This window comes from Carcharhinus amblyrhynchos, chromosome 13 (genome assembly GCF_965287045.1).
Source record: "Carcharhinus amblyrhynchos chromosome 13, sCarAmb.v2.hapA, whole genome shotgun sequence".
NCBI classification, from domain to species: Eukaryota; Metazoa; Chordata; class Chondrichthyes; order Carcharhiniformes; family Carcharhinidae; genus Carcharhinus; species Carcharhinus amblyrhynchos.
Window position 1 is genome coordinate 46,662,953 of NC_137336.1, and position 27,668 is coordinate 46,690,620.

Consider the following 27,668-nt stretch of genomic DNA (forward strand, 5'->3'; position numbering starts at 1 on the left):
TTTCCCGTCGTGTCCGCCTGGCACGTGAGTCAGAGCGGGCTGACCATGGACCGCAGAAAGGTCCACTGACCTCAGGCAGGGTTTTCCAACCTTGGGGTGAGCTCGGCCGGAAAATCCCGCCCAATGTTTCCACGTTTCTGTTTTCAGTATGTAGACACAAGTTGGATGAATGCATGTACAGGTTGGTTTTCAACCATGCTAACTGTTGAAAATGAACAGCTTCCTTGGAATTCAAAATATATTTAACTCTCATGGTTTTCAATAATACTTCATTTTCAGATTTTTAGAAATTAATGTTTGATGCTAACAAATTATTTCTCCAAATAGACAATGAAAACTGAGGTTTGTTGAGGTTAACTGGACTGCATATGAAACCTACAAGCAGGTTACTTACTCATATTAAGCAACCTGATCAGAATGTTACAAACTAACATAGCGATCTGGAAAATTATTTAAGACAATCAACCAAGCTTAATGCTGAAAGGAGACAAAAACAGCTGAGGGCTCAGATGTTGCTGTGAGCAGTGAAGGAATGGCTTTCACCATGCACTTGACATATATTTGTCCAAAGACATTTTTGCTGATTTGTCAGTGGAGTTCAGTTTTTTTCATGCTTTGGATCCAAAATGAGACCCGAAAGGGGATCTGTGCTATTAGGTCAAACAGCTGTAAGGTCCTTTAACCAGATTGATGAATCCTCACAGAAAGACAGGCTGCAAAGCAAGGAGTGAAATGCAGCAAATAAAAGTTACAATTAAATCATTGTACAGGAAGAAAAATATTCGGGTGGGGATCAAGGGAGAGATAAAGAGAAAAAGAGTAGCTAAAAAATTAAAAAAAAAATCTGCATCTTTTTGTTTTCTGAAAGAAAGACTCCTCCCTACTTGTAACATTAACCTTTCAGTACCACAAGATATTGCAGCAATAATTATCACTTATGCAGTTAAAACTCAGTTACTCACGATTGTACAACCTCTGACTTTTCATCTGTCTTTACTGTGAGGAGGAGATAATTAGCCTCAGTTCACACCATTAGTGATCTCTGTGCAAACTTCATCAGCAAAGGACTTGAATAGTGCATCCTGTAGAGGAGCAGGATATCAGTAACAGCAGCTCCAAATTTTTACATTTAATGACACAGCTGCGGATGCCACAAGTTACTGTCAGTTTTACCCAGTAACAACAACTATCCGCTTTAAAAAAAACAGCAAAAAAAGGCCAGTATAATTTAAGATGTACATATAGAAAATTAATCTGCAAGCTCTATATGGAATTTATATTGTTGTGATTATTTTGTGTTTCAATTACATCACACTATGTAAAGCTCTTTTGAACAATTCATGTCACACAAAATTCATGACCAAAAATAAGGAATTTAAGGCATGGAACACCCATTTCTCACCAGGCTCTCTTGCACACATTTGAGCAAATGCAGTGCCCTAAAAAGAGGGCTGTAAACAGACAGACCGTCCATTAGCTGTCTCAACTTAGGGACAAATCTGGTTTCAAAAATGAACTGACCTAATGTATGTTTTCCTTACCCAGTGGATGCTGTTTGATAACAGGAGCACAATTATGGAAAAACTGACCCTTTGTCATTTTGCTTATTTCACCTCCTGGACCATTTCCACATATCCCAGTGCAATCATGACGCAACAGCATTGAACCACTATTTTGCAAATTATGATGTCCACTCATTGCAAATTTACCTCTCTTAAAATTTCAAGTTTGTGCAATGTCAATTAATTAAATTTAAATATTAATACTTATCCCAACGATGGCAGATAGATCTTGTAGCATAAGCACTGTAATTTTAAATGTGCCAATATTAGTCATCCAATGCTCTTAACAACACTCTACCAGGAAAGCATTAAATCAAAGAAAAACAAAAATTGTTTTAATGCAACTTCCATTTTACATATTGAAAGTTATTGAATAGCTTTGCTTTCTATATTGGGATACAAACAAAAAAAACGAGTAAAAAGCAGCATGGCTTTCAATCCATTCTTACAATATTGTCATTGTAAAGATCTGCAATATTCAGATGATGGCCTTGGTAATATAGAACCAAATGAATGCATACACTAGTTAGGGCTCCATCTGATATTGTCTACAGATATATACACATTGAAGCCTTTGCATTTTTAGGATAATGCTCCTAAATAATAACTATCTTTAAAAACAAAGTACCAATTAAAAGTATCATGGCTGTTGATGAGTTGATTAAATAGAAATAACTAAATACTCCATATGTAGCCAATTGATGATTTTTAAAAAAAACAATTTTCTTCCCTGTTTTTCCTGAATGTATCAATATATACTGAACTGCAGTTTTACAACTGCCTTCTACCATACCCAATTCTTCATGGGATAGACAAACTATCTCACCATGTCAAATATCACTGTCATGTCCCATCATGTCTCACCAACATCCATACATGCACTTTCTAACAGGAGTCAGGAAACCACAATCAAGTGATAATTGTGGCTTTACTCCTCTTTGTCTGGTTGTGCTAGGGCTAGCTAACAAACATCTCCACTCAAGATTGGATGGTTAGCAGCAAGGTAAGACTGCTTTCTTATTCAAGAAAAATCGAGTGGAAGCTTGTGCATTACTGTATATTCCTAATTTTTCATTAAATTAATATGCCGTCAAGCCAGAAATTTGAATCCCCAAGTTTATGCATGTTGGAAACACAGTAAGAAATTTTGCTGTGATTAAAAAAACCTGATTAAATTCAACTGATTCAGTCTCACTGAAAATTATCCCTGAAGGAAACGCTTCTATTACCACAATAGTGTATGATCTTACACATTGACAATAAGTATGTACCATTTAAAAATAGCCATGTATGAGTTAAAACAGATAACTGCAGCACTGCAACTAAATAATGCATAAAATGGTAGCCACACTTAAACTACTGAGTTTTATTTGTAGAACATAACACTGCCCCTTTATTGAAAGAAATCTATTTAGGCCAGATACGCAAGAAACAAAGTCTTCCAGTAGAAAAAAAACACATCCTTGAAGGATCTGATTGAACTGGAGCCTCTCCTGAGTTGCTTTCTTGGTAGAAACTGCTGTGCTCTACACTTAAATGGATCTATAGGAACACATTCTGCAAGTCCTCATCACAGATGGGACCACACAGGTGACATCAAATGAATGTTCTTGTGTAGAAAGGAGTAAAAGCCTAATAAAGGGATTCAAAAAAGGCCAGTCAGTTTTCCACAGGGGTAGGGGTCTGCAGAGGTTGGCTGATGATGACCTGCACCACATAGTCCTTGGGGATTTTCAGTTCTTCCAATTTCATTTTATCTGTCAGTGGTCGGCCAGAAAAGAACCATCTCTGGCTGGAGGGCTCTACTCCCTCCGTTGTGTGCAAACGCCGTTTCATATGATAAACTGTGTCTGTGCTGCGGACAATAAGCTTCAGGTCTTTGCCTGTGGAGAGACGCAGCCGGAGCTGACATTCTTGTCCAGAATTAGGTGGTGGTTCTGGGATGTCTAGTGTCTCTAAGTCACTTTTTTCTTCAATCATGTTGATTGGAGGTGCAAGGCAGTAGACTGGAAGTTGATATCTATTTCCTAGCTCATCATAACATTCTGTAAGGACTCCTGTATGTGGGAACAAAAAGAAAATAAGTTTTCTTAAAAAAACCTCAATTACACGTTCTGAACATTTCTTGTGACAGATTGGAAATTTGATTTTAAGTGGGCACCTGTATCAAATAAATAAGGAAAAAAATCATTCTAACAGGCATATCAAAAGGAGGAAGTAAATGTAAATGATAAGGAAGAAAACTCATTATTTTCTTAATTGAGGGTTAAAACATAAGTGGCTCAAAAGCACATTCTCAATACAGGCATAATTCATATCATCATCTACCCATCTTCAGAAAGGCTCACCTTTATGAATTTGAAATCTGAAGTGTGATTTAAGCAGGAGTACACTGTTAATATCAAACATATCAAACAAAAAGGTAGCTCAAAATAGTCAGTAGTGTTTACAAAGTGATGATATCTTAAAAAACAACCATTAATGGCACATTTCCTTGTATCAAAAGGCTGAATTATTTCAAGCTCTCCTAAAGAGAACCATTAATCATTTAAACCAAATACCTTGGATAGATTTAATTTTCTTCAATTCATAATGAACATAAAATTAGCCTGGAATCAAAAAAAAATTAGAATGTTTGCTCATGTAAATACAAGGAAAAGTTTCACATTGCAAAGAAAAGCCTTACTATTTCTGAAAAAGGCAAAATTATAAACAATTGCAGGAGGGAGAGGGAGAGAAAATGGATAGAAAAAGGAAAATAAAAATTTTAATTTCACACTCAGCAAAACATGTAAGGAAACTAAATTAGGGATGCCAAAGAATTTGAATTAACATTACTTAACCATAATAACCCACAGCCTATTCTTCTCAACTTTCAATGATCTATTGCTGCTCAGATCAGCCATGGTAAAGCCAACAAGATCACATAATAGGAAAGCGGGTCAAAAAGACCATCAAAAATTCATTCAGCAAACTATTGCCAGCTCTTCCTACGCCAAGACAATGAAGCAACATAAAAAGAAAACATGGAAAACAATGCAATTTACTGGCCAAATTCCCAGGCTTTGGTTAGCGCTTATTCATTGTATTCATTAATAATTTCACAGGATTGATTTCTGAAGAAACTCAAGATAAAACATTGATTGAAAAAAAAAGGCACTGTGAGGAGGACAAGCAAAGTAAAAGCTAGGCGTGTCTTGCCCTGCTGCAGTAGTAGAGGACACAAGGGGAAAGCTGATAAGTAGAAAAGTTGGGTAAGTATTTAATAATTTTATCACTTGTAGTCTCGGGTAATTTCTGTTGTTTGTAGTTTGTAAAGGTTATATTCAGTAGTAACGAGGAGCAGGAAAGAAGGGCCCTAGCGAGTTGGATATAATTTGAAACAAAGCATCTTTTAAAAGTTTAATTTAAAAGGAGCAAGACATGACAGGAGGGCTCCAAGCCATGGTCTGCTCTTCATGTTCCATGTGGGAGACTGGGAACATTTCCAGGGCTAGCATGTGTGCAGAAAGTGTCTCCAGCTGCAGCTCCTGGAAGTCCACATTTTGGACTTGGAGCGGCGGCTAGAGACACTGTGGAGCATCTGCGAGGTGAAGAGCATTGTGGATAGCACACAGAGAGAGGTGATCACACCGCAGGCTCAGACTCCACAGGCTTACAAGGGAAATGAGAGCTAGATTCAAGGAAGCAGCATTCAAATTGACAAGGAACGAAACAATAGGCCTGAGGATTAGGAGCAGTTTAAAATTCAGCAAAGGAGGACCAAGGGATTGATTAAGAAGGGAAAAATAGAGTATGAAAATAAGCTTCCCGGAACATAAACATTGACTGTAAAAGTTTCTATAGATGCATAAAGAGAGAAAAAAGATTGACAAAAACAAATGTAGGCACTTTACAATCAGAAATGGGGGAATTCAGAACTGGGAATAAAGCAATAGCTGAGGAAGTAAATGTGTACGTTGCTTCAGTCTTCACAAAGGAAGACATGAATAATGTATGACGTGGAGATGCTGGCATTAGACCGGGATGAGCACAGTAAGAAGTCTCGCAGTACCAGGTTAAAGTTCAACAGGTTTATTTGGAATCATGAGCTTTGGGAGTGCTGCTCCTTCCTTAGAGTGGAATAATTAGTTACTCACCTGAAGAAGGAAAAGCACTCTGAAAGCTTGTGAGTCCAAATAAACCTGTTGGACTTTAACCTGGTGTTGAGAGACTTTGTACTATGAAATAATGTACCAGAAGTTCTGAGAAAAACATATTTTAGTGAGGAGTTGAAGGAAATCAGCATTAGTAGAGAAATGGTTTGGGGGAAATTGATGGGATTACAGGTGGATAAATCTCCAGATCCTGATAATCTTCATCCCAGAGTATTTAAGGAATTGCCCTGGAAATAGTAGATCTATTGGTGGTTATTTTCCAAAATTCTTTGGACTCTGGAATAGTTCTTACAGATTGGAGGATAGCTAATGTAAGCCCGCTATTCAAAAAGGGAGATAGCGAGAAAACAGGGAACTAAAGACCTGTGAGCCTAATGTTGATATTGGGGAAGTTGCTAGAGTCCATTGTCAAGAATTTCATAACTCAGCATTTGGAAGGCAGTGGTATAATCAGATAAAGTCAGCATGGATTTACAAAAGGGACATCATGCTTGACCAATCTACTGGAGTTTTTTGAAGATGTAACTAGTAGAGTTGACTGAGGAGGACCAGTGGATCTGGTTTACTTAGACTTTCAGAATGCTTTCGACAAGGTCTCAGAACAGATTCCTATATAAAATTAAAACACAAGGGATTGTAGGTAAAATCTTGAGATGGATAGAAAGCTAGTTGGCAGATAGGAAGCAAAGAGTTGGCACAAATGGATCTTTTTCTGATTGACAGTCAGTGACTACTGGGGTTCTGTAGGAATCTGAGCTAGGAGCCCAACTGTTCACATTATATATTAATGATTTGCAAGAGGGAACTGAATGTATTATCTCCAAATTTGCAGATGATACAAAGTTGGATGGGAGGGTGAGCTGCGAGGAGGATGCAGAGATGCTTCAGCATGATTTTGACAGGTTGAGTGTGTAGACATATGCATGGCAGATGCAGTATAATGTGGATAAATGTGAGGCTATCCACTTTGATAGTAATAGTGGGAAGAGATTATTACTTGAATGGATATAAATTGAGAAAGGTGGATACTCAGCGAGAACTTGGAGTCCTTACACCTCGGTTGCTGAAGAAGAACATCCCCAATGGTGGCGGAATCCAGAACTAAGGGTCATAGTTTGAGGTTAAGGGGTAAACCTTTTAGAACTGAGGGTGGTGAATGTGTAGAATTTGTTGCCACAGAGTGTCGTTCAGGCTAAACTGTCTGATTTCAAAGAAGAAACTAGATAGAGTTCTTGGGGCTAAAAGGATGAGGATATTTAATTTGATGATCAGCCATGATCAAAGTGAATGGTGAAGCAGGGTCGAAGAGTCAAATGAGTTCTCCTGCTTCTAGTTTCTATGTATTATGTCCCTTGGTGTTTGACAGAGTTCCTCAGTGCAGCCAGCTCTACACAATCTAATTTATTGTACTGCTCAAAATACTTTGAGCAACCTGTAGAGCATTCAAATTTCATGCATTTGTACCGTAACTGCAGATTTGTACTGATTACTGTAGTTTGAATGTGCTGCTTGAAATATGGAATCAAGATTTGTATACAAAAGCTCAGTGACATTTTTCAATAAAAGGTGTGTTACAAGACATGTTTACAGGCACTATATACTTGATGTACTTCTAAATAAAATTCAACCATTTAATTTATTCATTCTCTCACTGTAAATTAACTACTAGTGCCAGATGTCTCGCTCTTAGTTGCAATAAATGTTCTCCTTTAATAGAAGGAACGATGAACTAGTTAGCTTGAAGAAACAAAGCACAGGCCAACACACATCTGTTGAAACTAGGACATATATATTTCATGGACCTGAGAATTTGACTGTAACACTACATTCCGCACTCTATCCTTTCCTTCTCTATGAATAGAATGCTTTGTCTGTACAGTGCGCTAGATCCAATGTTTTTCACTATATACCAACCAATATGTGACAATAATAAATCAACAAATCAAAAAAATTAGCAAATTGACAAAAGGAAAAAGCAGTTATGTAAACTTTGAAAACATGTTAGTTTGTGACCAGCTAGTGTAGTTAACTAGCTCATACTAAATGTGGGTGAAAAATTTTTCTTTCTGCCAGTTGCAAATGTTGCAAGAGGCAGAAAGAAGCCTGACTCCATAGTTATCTTCTAATACCACAGAAACAGGAGTAGGCCATTTAACCCCCTTGAACCTGCTCCAGCATTTAATGAGATCGTGGCTAATCTGTGGCCTAAATTTATATACACGCCATTTCCTTCATCTTCTTAAAATCTTTGGTAAACAAAAATCCATGTATTTCTAATTAATCTAGCATCAATTACTGTTTGCAGAACAGTTATAAACTTCTGACACCCTATAAGTGTTTTCTAATTTCATTGCTAAAAGGTCTGGCTTTAAGATTATGCCCCCCAGTTCCAGGCTTCTCAACCAGTGGAAATTGTTTTGCTCTGTCTACTGTATCTGTTTCCCTTAATATCTTAAAAACTTTGATCAAATTACCCCTTAACCTTCCAAGTTAATAAGGCAATACAACCCTTGTTTGTGTAATCTCTACTTGTAATGATACTTGGAGTTCAAGTATCATTCTCGGAAATCTATGCCACATTCTGCCCAATGCCAATATATTTTTCCAAAGATGTGGTGCCCAGAAGTGCTCACAATGCTCCAGAGGTGCTTAACAAGGACTTGGTATAGCTGATGCAGGCTTTCTATCCCCTTGTATCTAGCCTTCGTCACATAAAAACCAGAATTCTATTCGCCCTTTTGATTATTTTCTGAAGCTGTTCATAACATTGGAATTACTTGTGTAGCGAGACTCTTTGGACTTTCCATCATTTATAAAAAGTGTCCTAGCCTCATTCCTTGAAGTCAAAAGCAGTTGATCTCATATTCATCTACATTAAAATCCACTTGCCAGAGTTTTGACCATGCACTTAATTCACCATTAACTCTTCGTAATTACATGCTTCTATCATACTATTTATAAAACCATCTAGCTTTGTGCCATGGTGCATTTGGATGTGCGGTTTTCTATCCAATCACAAAAGTCATCAATAAATACAATGAATAAGTTGATGGGTTGCCATGAAAGCTGTTTACTGGTTGATGCTTGGCAAGCAGGTCCCACCCAACTAGAAAGCTATGTTTGAAACCTTAAAGCAACATTGTTTCTAGCAGGTTGACATCACTTCTTGAGAAACTTCTGGCAACTGACTGGAGCTATTATTGGAAAGTGATTACAAAGGCTGATATGGTGAATGAGTTTGAAAAGTAGTATCTAAGGAACTGAATTCCAAATAGGAAAAGAAGCTGGCCAAATTCAAAATCATGCTTCCATTTGTCCAGATGATCATTGGGGATCTGAACAAAGCTTTCCCTGAAACAAAACTGGACCAGGAGAAGTATCCCTTCTGGTCACACAAGCCCAGTAAGCTGTAACTGTCTCCTACTCCAATCTGTGCTCTCTACAAGTGTACTTTCTCTTGTAAACTTAAGTTATGTTAAAAACAGATCCTTGTGGAACGCTAATAGTCAAATTCTGTCAGTTAGAACACCTGCTTAGATTATCTACCCATTATCCATAATTTTTTTTTCCTCTTTTTCATTCACAGGTTTTAAGTCGGGGTGCCTTGTGTCCAATGAGGGGCATACACGCGATGGGTCGTACTTGGGCTGCTCTTGGTTGTTCGAGATTGGCCTAGTGCTTCATGTCGTTAGTGTGTGCCTAAACTGGACCAGATACTGGGCAAGACGATAGCTCAGTGACTATCACTGATTGCTGTGCAGACACATGGATTTGGGCCAGTGTCTGTGGGAGTTTGCACATTCTCCCCGTGCTTGCGTGGGTTTTCTCCGGGTGCTCCGGTTTCCTCCCACACCCCAAAGATGTGCTGTTAGGCTGATTGGCAGTAATAAATTGTCCCTAAATTAGCTTCCCTCAACGTGGATGGCCATAAAACATTAGACAAGGGTCATGGGTGGAGGGGGGGGGACTGGTGGTGTTGGACGGCGTGGGCTCGTTGGGCCGAAGGGCCTGTTTCCTGGGCTGTTTTTGTTCTTTGTTATCCCGATTTTCTGTCTCCAGCCACTCTGGCAGATTTCTTACCCAAGTCAATAATGAATTATCTGGCTTTCATCTTCAGCTAACGTCTATTATGAGAGGCTTCATCAAATGCTTCTGGATAGCTATATAAATACCATTAAACATTGAGAGGGCAACATTTAAAAAAAAAATCAGATTTGTCAAGCATGACATACTACTGGCTAACCTGGGTCTGCTGACTTTGAAGATATTCAATCATCCTGCTTATTAATAGATTCTAGTAATTTCCTGACAACATAAGTTAGCCTAACTGATGTATAATTCCCTGGCTTCCTTCTCTCACCTTTCTTAAATAGCACAATTGTCCACTATAAGGGAACTACGCTCAAATAGAAAGAACTTTGAAAGCTTCTAGTTCAGGCATTTACAACATTCTCAGTTCCTTTGAAACTCTGGGAAGGAAACAATCTGATCCTGTGGATTTGTCAAGTCTTCAATGCCATTAATTTTGTTTCATTTACATTAATTTTGCTGAGTCCTCATCCCTGAACCATTATTAATTTCCTTGGGATGTCTGGCATGCTGGCTCCAGTGTATATAATGACTCAAAATTAATTAATAAGCAAGTTTGCCATTTCCATCCTTTCACTGACAATATCACAGTCATCCATTTCAAGGAGCTCAAAGCTCCTGATCATTCTCTTTTTCCTAATATATTTTGATTTTTTTTGGTGCTGATTTTGTTATCCTTTGCATTTTTTTCCATAGTCCTTTTTCGTAGCTCTTAGCTTTTTGTCACCCTTTGTATCTTTCCTGTTTACTAGGATCTGTGCTATTTCTTTACATCTTTATCTGCTTTTTCTTTTTGTTTTATGTTGTTTCTGACCTCTTTTGATATTTATGGAAATAGAGGGCTTGCCTCTTAGAGGTATCAACTGATTCTATATCACACTCTTTATGCACTACTTCCTACTGATTAATTGGCAGGTATTCCTTTAGGATTAAGAACAGACATGAATATGTGCAAAAAAATGGACAAGGTTTGTGGAACTGTCAATACTATTTAAATCCCTGCTCTTTATGCTTTGAAAAACAAATCAAGTCATAGAATAACTACACAGTGTAGGAGGAGGCCATTTGGCCCATCATGTCTGCACCAACAACAATCCCACCCAGGCCCTGTCCCCATAACCTGACATATTTACCCCACTTAATCCCTCTAACCTGGGCATCCGGAGAGACTAAGGGGCAATTTAACATGACCAATCAATCTAACCCGCACATCTTTGGATTGTGGGAGGAAACTGGAGCACCCGGAGGAAACCCATGTAGATACAGGAAGAATGTGCAGACTCCACATAGACAGTGACCCAAGCTGGGAATTGAACCCAGACCTCTGGAGCTATGAGGCAGCAGTGCCAAACACTATGCCACCATGCCGTCCCGTGCTTATAATTTCAAGTGTTGTTTGTTGATACAAGTCTGAGGGCAATGACTAGTTCCATAATGTGCGCATTTTGAATGTCATCATAAAGATATTAGCTGTCTTTAATGTGGGGTTACGAATACAAATATTAGTTTTTATAAAGGAAAACATTTTTTGAGGGGATTTGAATGGATTGAATGGGCTTTTAACAATGAGATAAACCAGTAGGCTTTTTAAAAAACATAGTGAAGTCTGTAACTTCGAATTTTATTTTATTTAATCTCAGCATGATTCCCGAGGTCTGCCCATGGTGAATACTGGGCGAGTTGGCATGAGGATATAAGAGCAAAAAAAGGCTAGTGGGTGGGGATCAGGAGTTGACACTAAGTTGGTACCAGGGCTATAAAGACAAAGGGTGGTAGGTAGGGGCATGAGGTGGGTGGGTAGAGGAGAAGGTGTAAGGTGGCATGATTTGCCACGGATCAGGCATGGTGCATTTGTGGGAAGCAAGGGCTAATGTTGTTTTATGCTTTTATTACAACTAGGACAAAGTCACGGAGTACAAAGGTGGCCTTTTAACCAGTCTGTCTGCGCCATGTGGTTGCCTCCATATTGTTTTTAGAATCCAGTTGGCATCCAACCCCCCCTGCCTCTCCCCTGATCCTGGAATAAAATCCGGCTGTCAGGGTACTTTCACCTGAGTCAGGTTTGGGAAGTTGGGAAACTTTCCGATTCTGCCTGACTCCAGATCTAAAACTTGTGCCTATGTTGAACTTAATCACATTATGATCAATATTTATATAAACATTTGTGCACTGTTAGGCTATTAACTAGGTCTGACTAACAACTCATTAAATCCACACGCATGAAACGTTATTGGCTCTAGGACTTGATGTCTGGCGAAAATTCTAAACACACTCAAGAAACTCATTAGCTTTCTGATATATGTTGCTTTGCTTATCCCAAGCCACATAAAAATTGAAATTTCCTATTATAACCAATCAGCTGTTACTACATGCTTTTTTAATCTGTACATTTATATAATTTGTCACTTCACAGCTGCAACCAAGGAGCCTATACACAACTCCAATCTGTTGTGACCCTTAACCAGGCCCAAAGTTGTTGAGGAGGTCTGATTAGCAATCAATAATACTTTGTTTGAAGCAGAGAAGGTTTGGGATTCAAGATATTTCCTGTGAGGAAAGCCACAAGATTTAGTGGGTTTTGAACAAGGATCAGGAAGGTGAAACAATTTACATTTCAGGGTAGTCATTGTCATAGGGTCTTTTCTGCGCAGTACGACTTTTTGGACCATTGAGTCTGCACTGACAATAACTACCATTAAAGTTGCACTAATCCCATTTCCTAGCACTTGTCCCTAATTCTTGAATATCATGATGTTTCAAGTGCTTATCCAAATATTTTTTAAAAGGTTGTAAAGTTTCCAGCCTCCACTACCTTCCAAGGCAGTGCATTCTAGATCCCCATCGCCTCTGAACGAAAAAATGTGCTCTCAAATGCCTTCTGAATCTCCTGTCCAAAAACTATGTCTCCTCGTGATTGACCCCTCAACCAAGGGGAACCAAGAGTAAGTGCAAGTACATGTGAATTAACATACTGACTGTGGTCGAACACACCACTCTAGACAATAAATAGAAGCTGTGACCAAGACAGAGTCCACAAGCTTCTCAACATACCCCGAAGTCACACTGAGTCAACCATATTATTAAACCCGGTCTTTCTCACAAGGCATTCCAAACCTCACCTTTGAGCAGTTTGCTTTAGGATCTCTCCGCAAATCACTCCAAGCCTGATGGCTTGAATATTGGTCCAGCTCAGAAGGTTTTAATCTAATTTCTCAAGATTCTATTCCTTTGAATTTCAGATTATACGCTCAAACACGAACTCAAGCACAGCTTCAGATCTTTGGCTGTGCCAAGTAGAACTCTACTGCTCCCAAGAGGTACCTCTGCCCTCCACAAATGCCCTAAAAGCAGAGTCACCAACCTTCACAGATCTTTGGGGCTTCTTCTGTAAACTCTTTAATTAAAGACCGCTACCCACAGATCTTTCTTTTTGGAACTTTTTAAACTAAACTGGAACCTTTCTCTGACCCCTCTCGAGCTCTTCTTTGGGATCTCTCCTTGTCCCCTTCATCCCACCTAGGACAACTGCCAGCAATGATGCTCCACATCCGATTACCTGACCTGGGTTTTTGCACCATTTTCTTATGCATAAGCATACTGAGCCAAAAAGGAAGTCAAAGTGTCCACACTCAGTCAGCACCAAAGCTCAGAGCTGAACTTCCTGACTTTATGCTCTTCAATTAGGTTTAGTTTCATAACAAGTCTTAAATCCTTTTGTATTTCTTAATTCTATACAAAATTTCCACTGCTTGCTTAACTCTCATTATATCATCTGTTGTTGAAGTAATTATATTCTTAATCACTCAGGATATTCCTCCCCATACCGACTTCTCTATTTTTCTTGTAGGTCATACTACCTGGTAAATTTAGTCCCAGTTCTGAGCATATTTGTCTCAGTAACAGCTATTATGTCATATCCCCCCAAATAATTTGCAACTGCAAATCATTCAGCATGTTTATGTAAAGACTATTTATTTGTGTCACTCTTCAATCTGTCGTTCTGTTTTAACGTTTGGTTCACATGTTCCTTATTTCTCTCTCCTGGTTTGGTCACTTTACATCTTTCAGTTTTCCTTTTACTCATAATGCCCAAGAACAATTTCTGAGGGGTTACCCTACTCTTTCCTGAGCCTTCCACTCTCACATCTCTACCAACTCCCACCATCTCATCTCCTTGCCCCATTTTCTAGTTTTAAATCCTCATGACTGTCCTCATTAGTTTTTCTTACAAGACCTTGGTCCAGCCCGACTCAAGTGCAGTCCATCCCAATGATACGCTTCCTTTCCAAGACTGCTGTCAGTGCCCCATAAAACGGAATTCCACTTTATCTCACTCCTTCAGTCAAGTGTTGACTTCCCTAAGCTGTTTATCCCTTTGCCAATTTGCACATGGATGGGTTATAATTTAGAGATTATGATCTTTAAGGTAGTGTTCTTTAATTTAACTCCTAGTTCCTTGAGTTCTACAAGAATCTCTTAACAATTTTGCTCTGTTGTTTGTGCCAACATGCATCACAGCTTCTGAATCCTCTTCCTCTCCCTCCAATAACTTTTCAAGCCATTTTGAGATGTCCCTCATACTGGTACTATATAGGCAACATCCCATACAAAACGCTCAATCCTGTTTACAAGGAATGTTGACTTTCTCCATTGTTAGAAATCCCCTAACATATTACTTTTCCTCTTCTCCACGCCTCCTTCAAGATGCCATAATTTTTTATATTTGTTCTTTTATATTTTTCTCCATTAGTTGGTGGCCTATAGACTAGGCCACATATGCAATCATATCTTTTTTGTTGCTTAGTTCTAGCCAGAGATTCTGTCCTTGACCTCTCTAGGGCATCCACTTTCTCCCTCACTTTAATACTGTTGTTAATCAATATCACCTCCCCTTTTCTATCTTTCCTGAACATCTTGTGTCTAGGAATATTTAATATCTAGTCTGACCCTTCTTTGAGCCAGATCTCTGTTATAGCCACAGCATCATATTCCTACATGGCAATTCATCCATGTGATTCATGGATAAATCTTATTTGTCACACCCGTGCATTCTCATGTATGCACAGTAACCTAGATTTAATTACTTTCTCCCTTAATCTGACCTCACCTATTAATTTAATATTTCCTATTCTAATGCTATGTATCTCTTCCAGTATTCTTGTTATACACCTTGATATTCCTCTCTGGTATTATATTGTACAAGTTAGCTTAAACCCTCTCAAAAGCACTAGCAAAATGCCCTGCAAGGAACTTGGACCTGGCTTTACTTAAGTGCAACCTACCCAGCTGGTACACATCCCACCTCCTCCACAGTTGGTCCCAATGTGACAAGAGTTTAGAGCTTTGAGCTCCTCCCACCCTGCACCATTTTTCCAGACATTAATTCATCTGCTTGGTCCTCCTATTTCTAAGTTTGCTTGCTTGTGATGCTGAAAGTTGGACTTTAACCTGGTGTTGAGATACTTCTTACTGTGTTTACCCTAGTCCAACGCCGATATCTCCACATCATGCTGAAAGCAATCCAGAGATTATTACTTTTGAAGTTCCGCTTTTTATTTTCCTAACCACCTCCCCAAATTTTGACTACAGGACCACATCCCTCTTTTTGCTTAAGAGGTTTGTACCAGCATGGTACAACTGCTGGCTGTTCATCTCCCCTTTTTATGGTGCTCTGCAGCAGCTGAGCGACATCCTGGACCCTGGCATCAGGGAGGCAGCACAGCATCCAGGACTTTCATCTGTAGCTACAGAAGCCCTTTATCAATTCCCTTAATATTGAATCACCAATCACCGTGGCTCTTCTAGTCATCCTTGTACCCCCTTCCTTGTAGGAGTACTGGAGGCAAAAAGCTACAGCTTCTTCCTCCTCCGCGGTAAGTATTTTCTAATTTGTTATTAAGTAGTTTAACTTGTCAGTCATCCCTGTTGAAGGAGCAAGTAAAGCTGGTGTGATGAACAGAAATGAGTTTGGTGCAGCAAGAGCAGGAATTTAAAGTTGTAGAATCTCAAACATTGTTTAGACTGTGGAAATTTATTCTGCAGAATGCGGTTCCAGGTGAGTTCAAGTAATTAAGTATGTAATAACCTGAGTACTGCCATCAAATAGTGTTTGTTTTTCTAGATTGCAAATTGTGGCCATATTAGAACTCTTCAAGCTTGCTGAATGCTAAGGTTTTACTGGTAACAAGGGCAAACATAGATGCAAGGGAGTAATTAAGTAGACCAACAGCTGCAGGAATATTAGTGAATGGTCACTGGCAAAGATAATTAGGATAAAAGGAAGTGTAGTTGAAAATGATTTCAGGAAGTGGAACTTCTTTCCTTCCCCAGGAATGGGGAGTTAGAAGGAAAGGTGAGTAGCTGAGGAGGGTGGTTGTGTGCAGTGATGGATACAAGAACATGGCTGAAGATGGTGTTGTCTAATAATATGAGGAGTAAAAGAGTGATGGCAAGTTTAAGGGGTGGCCCTGAATATAGGTGGAAGAGCTTAAAATGATGGAAGAAAAGCAAAAAAGCAAGAGCTGGAAGATGATTGAAGATGAGGAGACATTCAATGCAGAAACTGAAGAAGAATATCTTGATAAGCTTTGGAGGTTGGAGATAATGAAGACTTTGAGAGGGTGGAGCAAGGTGAAGCATTTGACAGAGAAAGTACTAGAGTAGAGGAAGAGTTTGAGGTGTGACTAGGTAATAAATTCCTTGTTGCCAGCACAAGTGTCTGACAACTTAGGGACAGTGGAGGGTTTGAGAAAGTTGGAGGTTAAGTAGAGCTGTGTATTGTCAGCTTGCATGTGGAAAATTATGTTATATTTTCCAAAGATGTTACCGAGGGAAAGCATTTATATGAGGAATGAGTAGAACTGGATATAAAGTGCCACAGGTTTGCCAGCAGGAGGAACAAACCTGGGGGATCTGACAGTAGCGCAGTGTGAGCAGAAATCTTACAACATTTCCTCCCCTGAACAACCTGCCATTATCCCCACCTTCACTACCGACCTTCGTCAATAATGAGGAAGGGGTCTTTGAATCGACAGTGGTGTGAAGGATGGCTGGGAGAAGGGTGGGGGAAATTTACCAATTATTAGATGCTGGAGTTGCAATATGGGTTTTAGTCTTCTGCAGAGCTCCTGTAACTGTTAAATCTCTAGGTTTCTAATTCAGGCTGTAAAGATAGTCGCAAAGAATTCAGCATTCTAAGAATTTAATCTTCTGATTAAAATAATTTGAAATATTAAATCTGTACTTTAATACTAGTCACATCGATTTCTTAGATACTGAGAGAATAGATTTTATATTCACACCAAACAAGTAACAGTTATAACTCAATACATCCTCAGTTGTTGAAGAAATCACATCACACATCAGTGCAAAACACAGCAAACTTGACCAAAATTACAACTAATTCAAACCTGACAAAATGCACATAATACAAATTTTACAACTCAAGAGGTTTTACTGTGCAAATGCAATATGAAATTATTTCATCTATTATTTTACTAAAGGCATTAGTGCCTTTATCCTTAAAAGATATGCATTTTCATTAATATTTAAATGACTGGTTACTAAGATTGCAGCGCCATTTCATCAGCACCATTTTGACTAGTATGCTTTCAAACTACATACAAAATGCCATGAGGCTGTAACGACACTACTTTTAATGGCAAAGCTCAAAGATTGTGAACAATTTTCTGGCCCACTTGTATAATGACAACACAATCTAATCTGAGCAGTAACTCAGATGTGAACCAATTACAAGCCAGAATCAAGTAAGATGGGTGAAACATGTAACATTCAAGGCAACATACCATGTGGTAATGTAATACTTGCACCATCAATGATTGCCTGGGCAAGTTCATGATCGTTGCTTTCAAAAGCATGTGCTGCAGCCTTGAGGGCATCCCAAATCTCCTTCCGGCCTTCAAAAGCAGGTGCGGTATCCCAAAATTCATCTCGCTTGCTGCGCAACTGTCCATCTGTCATTGGGTAATCACTTTTCCATTTTGGTTTTTCTTTTTTCAGGGGTTGATTGCGACCCAAAGCCACTGCAACAAAATGCAAAGATGGGAAATTAGCCAATATATTAGAAACAATTTTGTGGCAAATTGTAATTTACCCATATACACACAGACATACTCTGGAGTCAAAGCTCCTGAAATCATACAAGTAATAAAACATATATACAAGAACAACAAGACCAGAAAATTTAATACTAAAAATTTGAAAGGGTATTTTAAGATGCAAACAACAATTTATCCTTGAAATACATCATGGCAAATAAATAAAACCAAATAGGCAGCTAAAGACAAAAAAGACTTTGGAAAGAAAGAGAACACATTCAGAACCTGAAATGTCGCTAAAAAAAGGGACAGGCTAAGAAAATCAATTACAACAAACTCAGAAATAAAGAAAATAAAGAGACTGCAAGAGCAAATATAAAGAAAATGTATTTACAAAATAATAGTGTTTGCTTCAGAAACAAAGGGTGCAAAGAGACATCAGGCTATTCAAGTTTACAATGCAATCATGAAATCTAAGCATAGAAAAGATGTTGAAATACCATACCACTATTTTGTAACGGTTAGGGAAATGTCAGAAAAATTAATTTAACGCTGATTTGACTAGAAACAGTGAATGTTTCATCACTAAATTTCAGCAAGGTATTTCATGCTATCTGATAAGAGTTGTACAAGGTTGTGGCAGAAAAGAGATTATTACATTTATTCTAGAACTAAGAGGCAAGATCTAAGAATAAAGGTCAGCTAGCTTGAAATTTTTGTCACCTGAAAATACTAATGAATTATTCGACAGCAGTAGTTAAGATAAAGAAGAGCGAAGAGAATGTGAATTTATACACAAATATTTAATAAGGGGCATTGTTCCAAATTAAAATATCTGCAAACTTAAAAATGCCAAGAAATTCAAGCTTCTTCCCTCTAGTCAAAGGGTGACAATTATATATACAGACGAACATATGAATTAAGATGTGTATGCCACTCAGCCCTTTGAGCCTGTTCCATCATTCAATATGATCATGGCTGATCTGTAACAGCAACCCCAAAGCCCTAACTAACCTTTTATTTCCGTTAAGTAGTATTTACTTCTGCTTTAAAAATTCAAAGACTCTGCTTCCCCCACCATTTCTGGGAGAAAGTTCCAAAGACTCGATCTTGAGAAAACATTTCTCCTCATCTTGGTCTCAAATGAGCAACCCCTTAATTTTTAAACAGTGACCCTTTGGAAAGTGCAAAATAGGACACCCATTTTAAATAAACGGGACAGTCCAAGTAACTACAGGCTGGTTAGTTTAACAGGGGCCATAAGGTTTCAGAAACAACAACTGGGGAAAAAAATAACAGGCACTTAGAGAGGCTTGAGTTAAGAACTAGTTTTGCAGGAGACATTGAAGACTGTGCATGCATAGAGAGACTTGGGGATTCATGCATAATCTTAGAAGGTGGCAGGACATATTGACAGTAATTAATAAATATATGGGGTCTTGTACTCCAAAAATAGAGGTATTGAGTACAAAAGCAAGGATGTTGTGCTGAATCTTTACGAGGTCTGGTTAGACCACAACTATTGTACTGTGCCCAGTTCTGGTCATCAGTTTTAGGAAGGACTTGACAGTTCTTGAGAAGGTGCAGAATGGTTCAAGGGATGAGGGAATTTAGCAATAAGACTGCAGAAGTTGGGTTATTCTCCTTCAGAACAAAGCCGATTGAGGGGAGAATTGATAGAGGTGTAAAGGTTGCGCAGGTTTAGGTCAGGTAGATGAAGAAAAGCTGTTCCCATTAGCTGATGGTGCAAGGAGTAGGGATCACAGATTTCAGCTTTACAGCAAGAAATATGGAGGTGGAGGGCTGGGGGAAAGGATGGGTTTAGAGTCATAGAGGTTTACAGTGAGAAAGACTTTTTATAGGCACTGAGCGAAAATGACCTGGAGCGCTCTATCTGCAAGGGTGTTGGACATTGAAATGGTGAATGATTTCAAAAGGAAATTGGGAAATAAACTTGCATGATAAGTGGGTGAAGGGGACTGACTGGATTTTTTGTGCAAATGCTACCATAGATTTGTTGGGCCAAACAGCTTCCATCTGTACTGGAAATACAATTTGTCAACATACATTTCTGGTTCAGATTTTATGCATTATTTTAGGATTGTTCAATCTGACTGATTTGAGATACACAGTTGCTTCCATGATTCACAGAGGCCCCAGATCTCCTTTAGAAGGTGCTGTGCCAAAATGATTCACATAATTTGCAGTGTAAAACCCAGCAGAAAGTTGTGTGAGCGCATATTACGGTCACAGAGTAACTGTCATTATTAATACAATGCAGGTGTTTGAGCAGGGTTGATGGTGAAGACTGGTAAGAAGGTGGGACAAGTGAGGGGGACAGGTGTGTATGTGCGCATGTATACATGTGCATATGAGAGACAGAGAGAGAGAGAGAGAGAGAGAGAGAGAGAGAGAGATGTTAATGGAACTCCAGTAGCATTGCTCACAGGGAGTTGGACGAAAACTTTGTAGACTAATCTATTTTTAACTAAACCCCAGGACCTAATAAAGTGTATCCCAGGACATTGCGGGAAGCTAGGGAGGAAATTTTGGGTCCCCGGGCAGAGATGTTTGAATCATTGACAGCCACAGGTGAGGTACCTGAAGATTGGAAGGTGCCAAATATAATGCCTTTGATTAAGAAGGGCTGCATGGAAAAGCCTGGGAACTACAGGCTGGTGAGCCCAACGTCTGCAGTGGCTAAGTTATCAGAAAGTATTCCGAGAGACAGGATTTACAGGCATTTAGAGAGGTAAAGACTGATTAGGGACAGTCAGCATGGCTTTGTGGGTGGAAGATCATGTTTCACAAATTTGATTGAATTTTTTGAAGTGGTAACCAAGAAGGTAGATGAGGGTAGTGCAGTTGATGTTGTCTACATGGACTTCAGCAAGGCCTTTGGCAAGATACCACATGGTAGATTCTAACATAAGGTTAAATCTCACAGGGTCCAAGCTGAGCTAGCCAACTGGATGCAAAATTGCTTGATGACAGAAAACAGTGGGTAGTTGTAGAGAGTTGTTTTTCAAACTGGAGGCCTATGACCAGCAGTGTGTCTCAGGGATTGGTGCCAGGTCCATTGTTATTTGTCATTTATATTAATAGTTGGATGGAAATTTAGGAGGTATGGTTAGTAGGTTTGCAGATGACACCAAGATTGGTGGCATAGTGGACAGTGAAGATGATTATCTAGGACCTTGATCAATTGGACCGGTAGGCCGATGAATGGCAGATGGAGTTCAATTTAGATAAATGTGGGGTGATGCACTTTGGTAGATTGAACAAGGGCAGGACTTAGTTAATGATGGGGTGTTGGGGAGAGTTATAGAACAAAGAGATCTAGCGGTACAGGTTCATAGCTCCTTGAAAGTGGATTCGCAGGTGGACAGTGTAGTAAAGGTGGCATTTGGCATGCTTGGTTTCATTGGTCAGAACATCGAAAACAGGAGTTGGGATGTTTAGTTGAAGTTGTAGAAGACATTAGTAAGGTGGGATTTCCACCTTTCTGGATGAACTTTTGGCTAGATCAAGTGTCAGATCAAACCCAAGATAGGGTGCAATGCATTATTTTGTCAGCTTGGATCTTGTATGTCTCCCCTGTGGTGACCAGGGGTTTATAAACTCTTATGTCTAGTGGGTGGAACCTTCAAATGGAACAAGGGGGTTTGTTAAGAAGGAAGGGACTTCCTTGCCTACTAGTGTCCTGCGTACAGAAACATGTTGGGCAAGGTAACTGGGATGGGCCTCTCCTGCCACCGGTTAATTCCTGGCAACAGCAGAATGAGGCCCTTAAGATGGAGTTAATTGCCCAGAATAAGGGCCCCAATTGGCACACTGGTGAGCAGACTGCCCATGAATTTAATGAGCCTCCCCATCTTCAATCTTGCCAGTGGAGAGTCCAAATGCAGCTGGAGATTCTGTTTGGACAGATCATGATCTCATCTTAAACTATCCAACAGATTCCACCTGTATTCCTCATTGCAGTATTATGTTTCAATCATGAGATGCTTAATACTATGCAAAACTCATCTTTAGTTTCTGGTCAGTATTTGACAGGAGAAGCTTGACATGTATGGGCTCACTTTCTGCTAAATGTACAAGAGCAGCATAAAGAGAAACCTTTCCACTTTGAAGCCACATTATATCATGCTTAGGTAAACTGATCTGGTTTCAAACCAAAATCAAAGGAAAATGACAGTAACTATTTCTGCCAAATGCCAAGTTAAAAAGCTGTTGAGATGTTTGGGAAAGCTACAGTCTATTGTAAAATACCGTCCGTATCTTATACAAATTAACGAAAAAAAACGTGGGATTTTATTCTGTACAAATTTATTCTGCTGTTCTCATGAGTGATTAATTCTATTTCAATTATTCTGGGCAAAGTACATAGCATCAGACTATAGTGCTTTGCCAATATTTTAAAAATGTAGAGAAAAATCAGTTCCTATCAAGCTACCCCATGTTGAGGGAAGCAGTGGCATAGTTTTAATATCACTGGACTAGCAACTCAGAAACCCAGACTAACGCCCTGGGGACATGTGTTCAAAGTCTGGTTGGCAGTTGACAAAATTTAAATTTGACTGATAAGCTAATCTCAGTAATCGTGACCATGACAACAACAGATAGCCATAAATATACATCGAGTTCACTCATGACTTTTAGGGAAGGAAATCTGCCATCCTTAGCCTGGTCTGGCCTACATGTGATTCCAGACCCAAAGCAATGTGGTTGACTCTTAACTGTGCCTGCAATGGCCGAGCAATATCATCAATTTAGGGCGATTAGGGAACGAATGTTGGCCTCACCAGTGACACTCACTTCCCTTGAGAGAAGAAACCAAACTTTAGACAATTAAGGCAACATAGAACAATTCCATAGTCACTACCAACCTTAGGGTCAACACTAATATTCAGTTAAAATCAAGTACTGATATCCCTGCACAAAGCAGAGCACTATTTGACAATACAGACTTGATTGAAACCTTGACTTCTTGCTAGTGGGTACCTCTTACGATATGTTAAAGACAGACAAACTTCTCCTATGCTTCTAGGTTTCATCCATACTTAAAGAACCATAGAACATTACAGCACAGAAACAGGCCTTTTGGCCCTTCTTGGCTGTGCTGAACCATTTTTCTACCTAGTCCCACTGACCTGCACCTGGACCATATCCCTCCACACCCCTTTCATCCATGTACCTGTCCAAGTTTTTCTTAAATGATAAAAGTGAACCCACATTTACCACTTCATCTGACAGCTCATTCCACACTCCCACCACTCACTGTGAAGAACCCCCCCCCTAATATTCCCTTTAAACTTTTCCCCCTTCACCCTTAACCCATGTCCTCTAGTTTCTTTCTCCCCTAGCCTCAGTGGAAAAAGCCTGCTTGCATTCACTCTATCTATACCCATCATTATTTTATACACCTCTATCAAATCTCCTCTCATTCTTCTATGCACCAGGGAATAAAGTCCTAACCTATTCAACCTTTCTCTGTAACTCAGTTTCTCAAGTCCCGGCAACATCCTTGTAAACCTTCTCTGTACTCTTTCAACCTTTATTAATATCCTTCCTGTATTTGGGTGACCAAAACTGCACACAATACTCTAAATTCGGCCTCACCAATATCTTGTACAACCTCACCATAACATTCCAACTCTTATACTCAATACTTTGATTTATAAAGACCAATGTACCAAAAGCACGCTTTATGACCCTATCTACCTGTGACGCCACTTTTAGGGAATTATGTATCTGTATTCCCAGATCCCTCTGTTCTACTGCACTCTTCAGTGTCCTACCATTTACCTTGTATATTGTATCTTGGTTTGTCCTTCCAAAGTGCAATACCTCACACTTGTCTGCATTAAACTCCATCTGCCATTTTTCAGTCCATTTTTCTAGCTGGTCCAAATCCCTCTGCAAGCTTTGAAAACCTTCCTCACTGTCCACTACACCAATCTTTGTATCATCAGCAAATTTGCTGATCCAATTTATCACATTATCATCCAGATCATTGATATAGATGACAAACAATGGATCCAGCACTGATCCTTGTGGCACACCACTAGTCACAGGCCTCCACTCTCTAGCTACTTCCATTGAGCCAATGACTAATCCAATTTACTACCTTTCCATGTACACCTAGCGACTGAACCTTCCTAACTAACCTCTCATGCGGGACCTTGTCCAAAGATCTTACTGAAGTCCATGTAGACAACATCCACTGCCTTCCGTTCATCCACTTTCCTGGAAGCCTCTTCGAAAAACTAATAGATTGGCTAAACATGACCTACCACGCACAAACCCATGTCGACTCTCCCTAATAAGTCCCTGTCCATCCAAATATTTGTAGATACTATCTCTTAGTACTCCTCCCAATAATTTACCTACTACTGATGTCAAACTTACTGGCTTATAATTTCCCGGATTACTTTTTGAGCCTTTTTTAAACAACGGAACATGAGCTATCCTCCAATCATTTGGCACCTCACCTGTGGACACTGATATTTTAAATATATCTGCCAGGGCCCCTGCAATTTCAACACTAGTCTCCTTCAAGGTCCGAGGGAATACCCTGTCCGGTCCTGGAGATTTATCTACTCTGATTTGCTTCAACACAGCAAGCACCTCCTCCCCTTTAATCTGTATAGGTTCCATGATCTTTCTACTTGTTTGCCTAATTGCCATAGACTCCATGCCAGTTTCCTTAGTAAATACAGATACAAAAAACCATTTAATATTTCCCCCATTTCTTCCCCTTTATAATTATAAAGATTTCAAATGCCATTGAAACAAATGTTAACCAAAATAATGCCTTTCTCAGTTATCTGTAAATCAACTATTTCAGTTGTTATTTCAAGTTTCTGGAACAAATTGAAAATAGCAAATGTTCTTATGGATGTTCGTCACCAATCACCATGCACGATTCCCTTTTCATAGAAAAGGTGCACCATTCTGTCCCTCCTCAGTTTCAGCATGATCAAATGTTTAACTATGCAACACGCTTCGTAAAACAAGTCAGCACTCGAGTACAGATTTGGCAGCTGTAACAAAGTCTTAAATCCAACAGCTACTTTGGTCCACTTCCCCACCGCCCCCCTCCCCCCAGCTTACTCATTGTGAATGGGATTTGATATGCTCCTACAATCTCATGACTGCATTTGTGTACAGTTTTAAAGTTGGCAGTAGCAGCTGCTTGGAAAGACCTATTACTAGCTCTGACAGTTACTCCGAATTTAGAACTTTCCACTTGAAACCAAATGGTACACTTCGGGTAGATTAACTGTGCAAAAGTGATACTTTCCCAAATTCACTGCTCTGTTCAAATGCCACTTCAGATCTGTTGAAAGCTGCAAAATTAGATGGGAAAATCATATAATCCAGTATTTTTGGGAATGGGGGAGGATTCCAGTGGGTACTATAATTAGATTTTAGTTCCTATGATTTAAAGAATAGCACTTTTGTGTTGACCTGTTTCTAACGCTTTGGTCAGAAGTTCTCTTCCCTCAGTTGCTCATGTTTCCATGAGGGAATGTAGAGACGTTAGTTAAAACAATAAGACTATCCAAAACAAAAGAAATTAGAAAAGGGGAAATCAAAACTAATAATCTGAAATGGAAATTTATAGAAGACATTTCATGGGCAAACACACAGACTAATGATTAAGGCAGATGGCAGCAGGGTGGATGTTGGAAAGGTCATGTAAAGGGGAAGGAAACAGAAGTTAAATATAGATAGTGCCTTAGAGAACTGACAAGTGGTAGAATAGTTGAAAATTTGCTTTGTCCAATTGATCAAAATGAATCTGTATTTATTTAAATTTAACTTCTAGGTAAAATAACAGACCTCAAGAGTAAATGTGGCATTTAGGGAGAATGTGCAAATGTGGTGGTCATTACCAAAAACCAAGTGAAATGACGATAGACAAGGAGGGTTTGTTGTAGCTTGGTGTTCAATGACAATTTAAAGTGTGGCTCCACTAACCAAAATATTTAACATACAATAATTACTTCCCAATAGTTTATCATTTCATCAAAAACATTGATTTACTGAAAGGGTTAAACAATTTTAGTTGCAAAATAAAACACTAAACAGGAAAAGTAAAATTGATTGATTGATTTAACAGATGCACCAAGTTAATTGTTTTCAATTCAGTAAATTAGAAGAATAATCTGAAAAATGTTTCATAGCACTGAGTGGTAAGAACTCCAAATCTATGGGTTGTTGATGTTCCATTATCTTATTGAAGCAGGCTCAAGGGGGCGAGTAGCCCCTAATTCATTTGTTCATGTGCTTTAGTTAAGATAAGGCGTGAGACAAACCAGTACAGAATACAGCAGCACAAGGTGAGGGCTTGCAAGGTACTTGTGTGAACAATGCCTAATGTACTTACTCATGAGAAACAATAAACAAGGCTGAGATGTATGATTCACACATGATTGTAAGTAACAAATTAATAGTACGTGGCTGACTTGTGTATAAAAGAGATGACTTTAATGTAAATCAAGGGAGTCAGTCTTAGATTGCTCAAATTGGTCTCTCCCTTTGCACATTGGAATAAAAGCCTCGAAACAGTCTTGGGTATCTCCTGGTGGTAACTGAATTGACCCACAGCAATTTGGCGGAGTCGGCAGAATACTCGTACTGGACCATTGCAACGGCGCTGCATTTGGATGAGTATATTTAGTTATCACCCACAGAGTAAACCTACTTGATTACTGAACAATTTAGAGGATGGCTCATGACAGGAGATGCAATGCGAGATAGAACTGGATGGGGTAAGGCACCAATACAGGGGTGACACATCATGTAGGGGAAATAAACAGAAATATATTTGGCATGAGATAGAACTGTGTGAGGGGGACAAACCAATTGATTGGTTTGGGGGGTGGGGGGCAACAGGGCTCCAACCTGAAGCTCATAGCAGTACAACAAAAGACTTGAAAGTAAAGCCACGCAGGCAGCTGGTGCTATGCTTGGCTAGTGTGTGCATATGTTTTGTGTGCAATGAAGGATTATTGTGTGAATCTTAGCGTATGAAGTTTGAAAGGAATTTTGCTGACTTTGAGCTGAAAGACAAGTTGATGTAGGAAAAGTACAGCTCCTTCTGTGATTGCCAGGGGAGACCCTCTCCTTTATCTACCCCTAAAACCAGAAAGACAACCCAGCATCCCCATTACCCCTCCAGGTCATGCATTTCTCCCTTTCCATCTGTAATACCTGGAGATAATAAGTGAGAAAACACTTTCTTTCTCAAGCTAATGGGCAAACTTGTAAATCAGGGAATCATGAATAGTTAAAGAAAATCACTCCTTTGAAGACAATAAGAAATGGGAATACATCAAGTGGGGTAAAACAAGATTGGAAAATATTCATTTATAAAAAAGGACTTGGAAAAGTAACAGATGAGCTGTAAAAGAACTTGTTTATATTTATGCTTAAATGTGTTCTTTATGATTGCTGAGTCAATGAAAGTTGCAACTGAGTTTAAAGTTTTCCTTTCTGGGGTAATGCTAGGACAAGTTTTTATATTTCACAGTGTTTAGCTTTCTAGGAAAAATTTGTAGAAATTAGGATGGGAGATAAAAATATAACATTTAGAAAAGTTACATAAAGTTACGCTTCTTTGTGCCTCCAAGAATGCTTTGCTCTGCCTCATTAGGTTCTGCTGAAAAGTTAACTCTTTCTGATAGCAGCTAGGGCCGTCAGACTGCTGAATTAATAGAACATAAAATAGAAAGTAGTCAGGCACAATCCAGCTTATTTTTGAGGAAGACAAAAAGAAACAAAATGTTAATGCC

At 39.1% G+C, this 27,668-nt stretch overlaps 1 protein-coding gene across 2 annotated transcripts in view; it reads right to left on the reverse strand.

The window, feature by feature from the left end:
- Window positions 1-1,870: 1,870 nt before the first annotated feature.
- Window positions 1,871-27,668, reverse strand: part of ubtd2 (ubiquitin domain containing 2) — a 69,992-nt gene continuing 44,194 nt past the window's right edge. For both annotated transcript variants that reach the window (XM_080201643.1, XM_080201645.1), the window contains 2 exons: window positions 17,614-17,850; window positions 1,871-3,619 (listed from right to left, as the gene is read on the reverse strand). In XM_080201643.1, coding sequence (XP_080057769.1) covers window positions 3,222-3,619; window positions 17,614-17,850 — 635 coding nt within the window. In that variant the 3' untranslated portion in view covers window positions 1,871-3,221. The remainder of the gene's footprint in view (window positions 3,620-17,613; window positions 17,851-27,668) is intronic.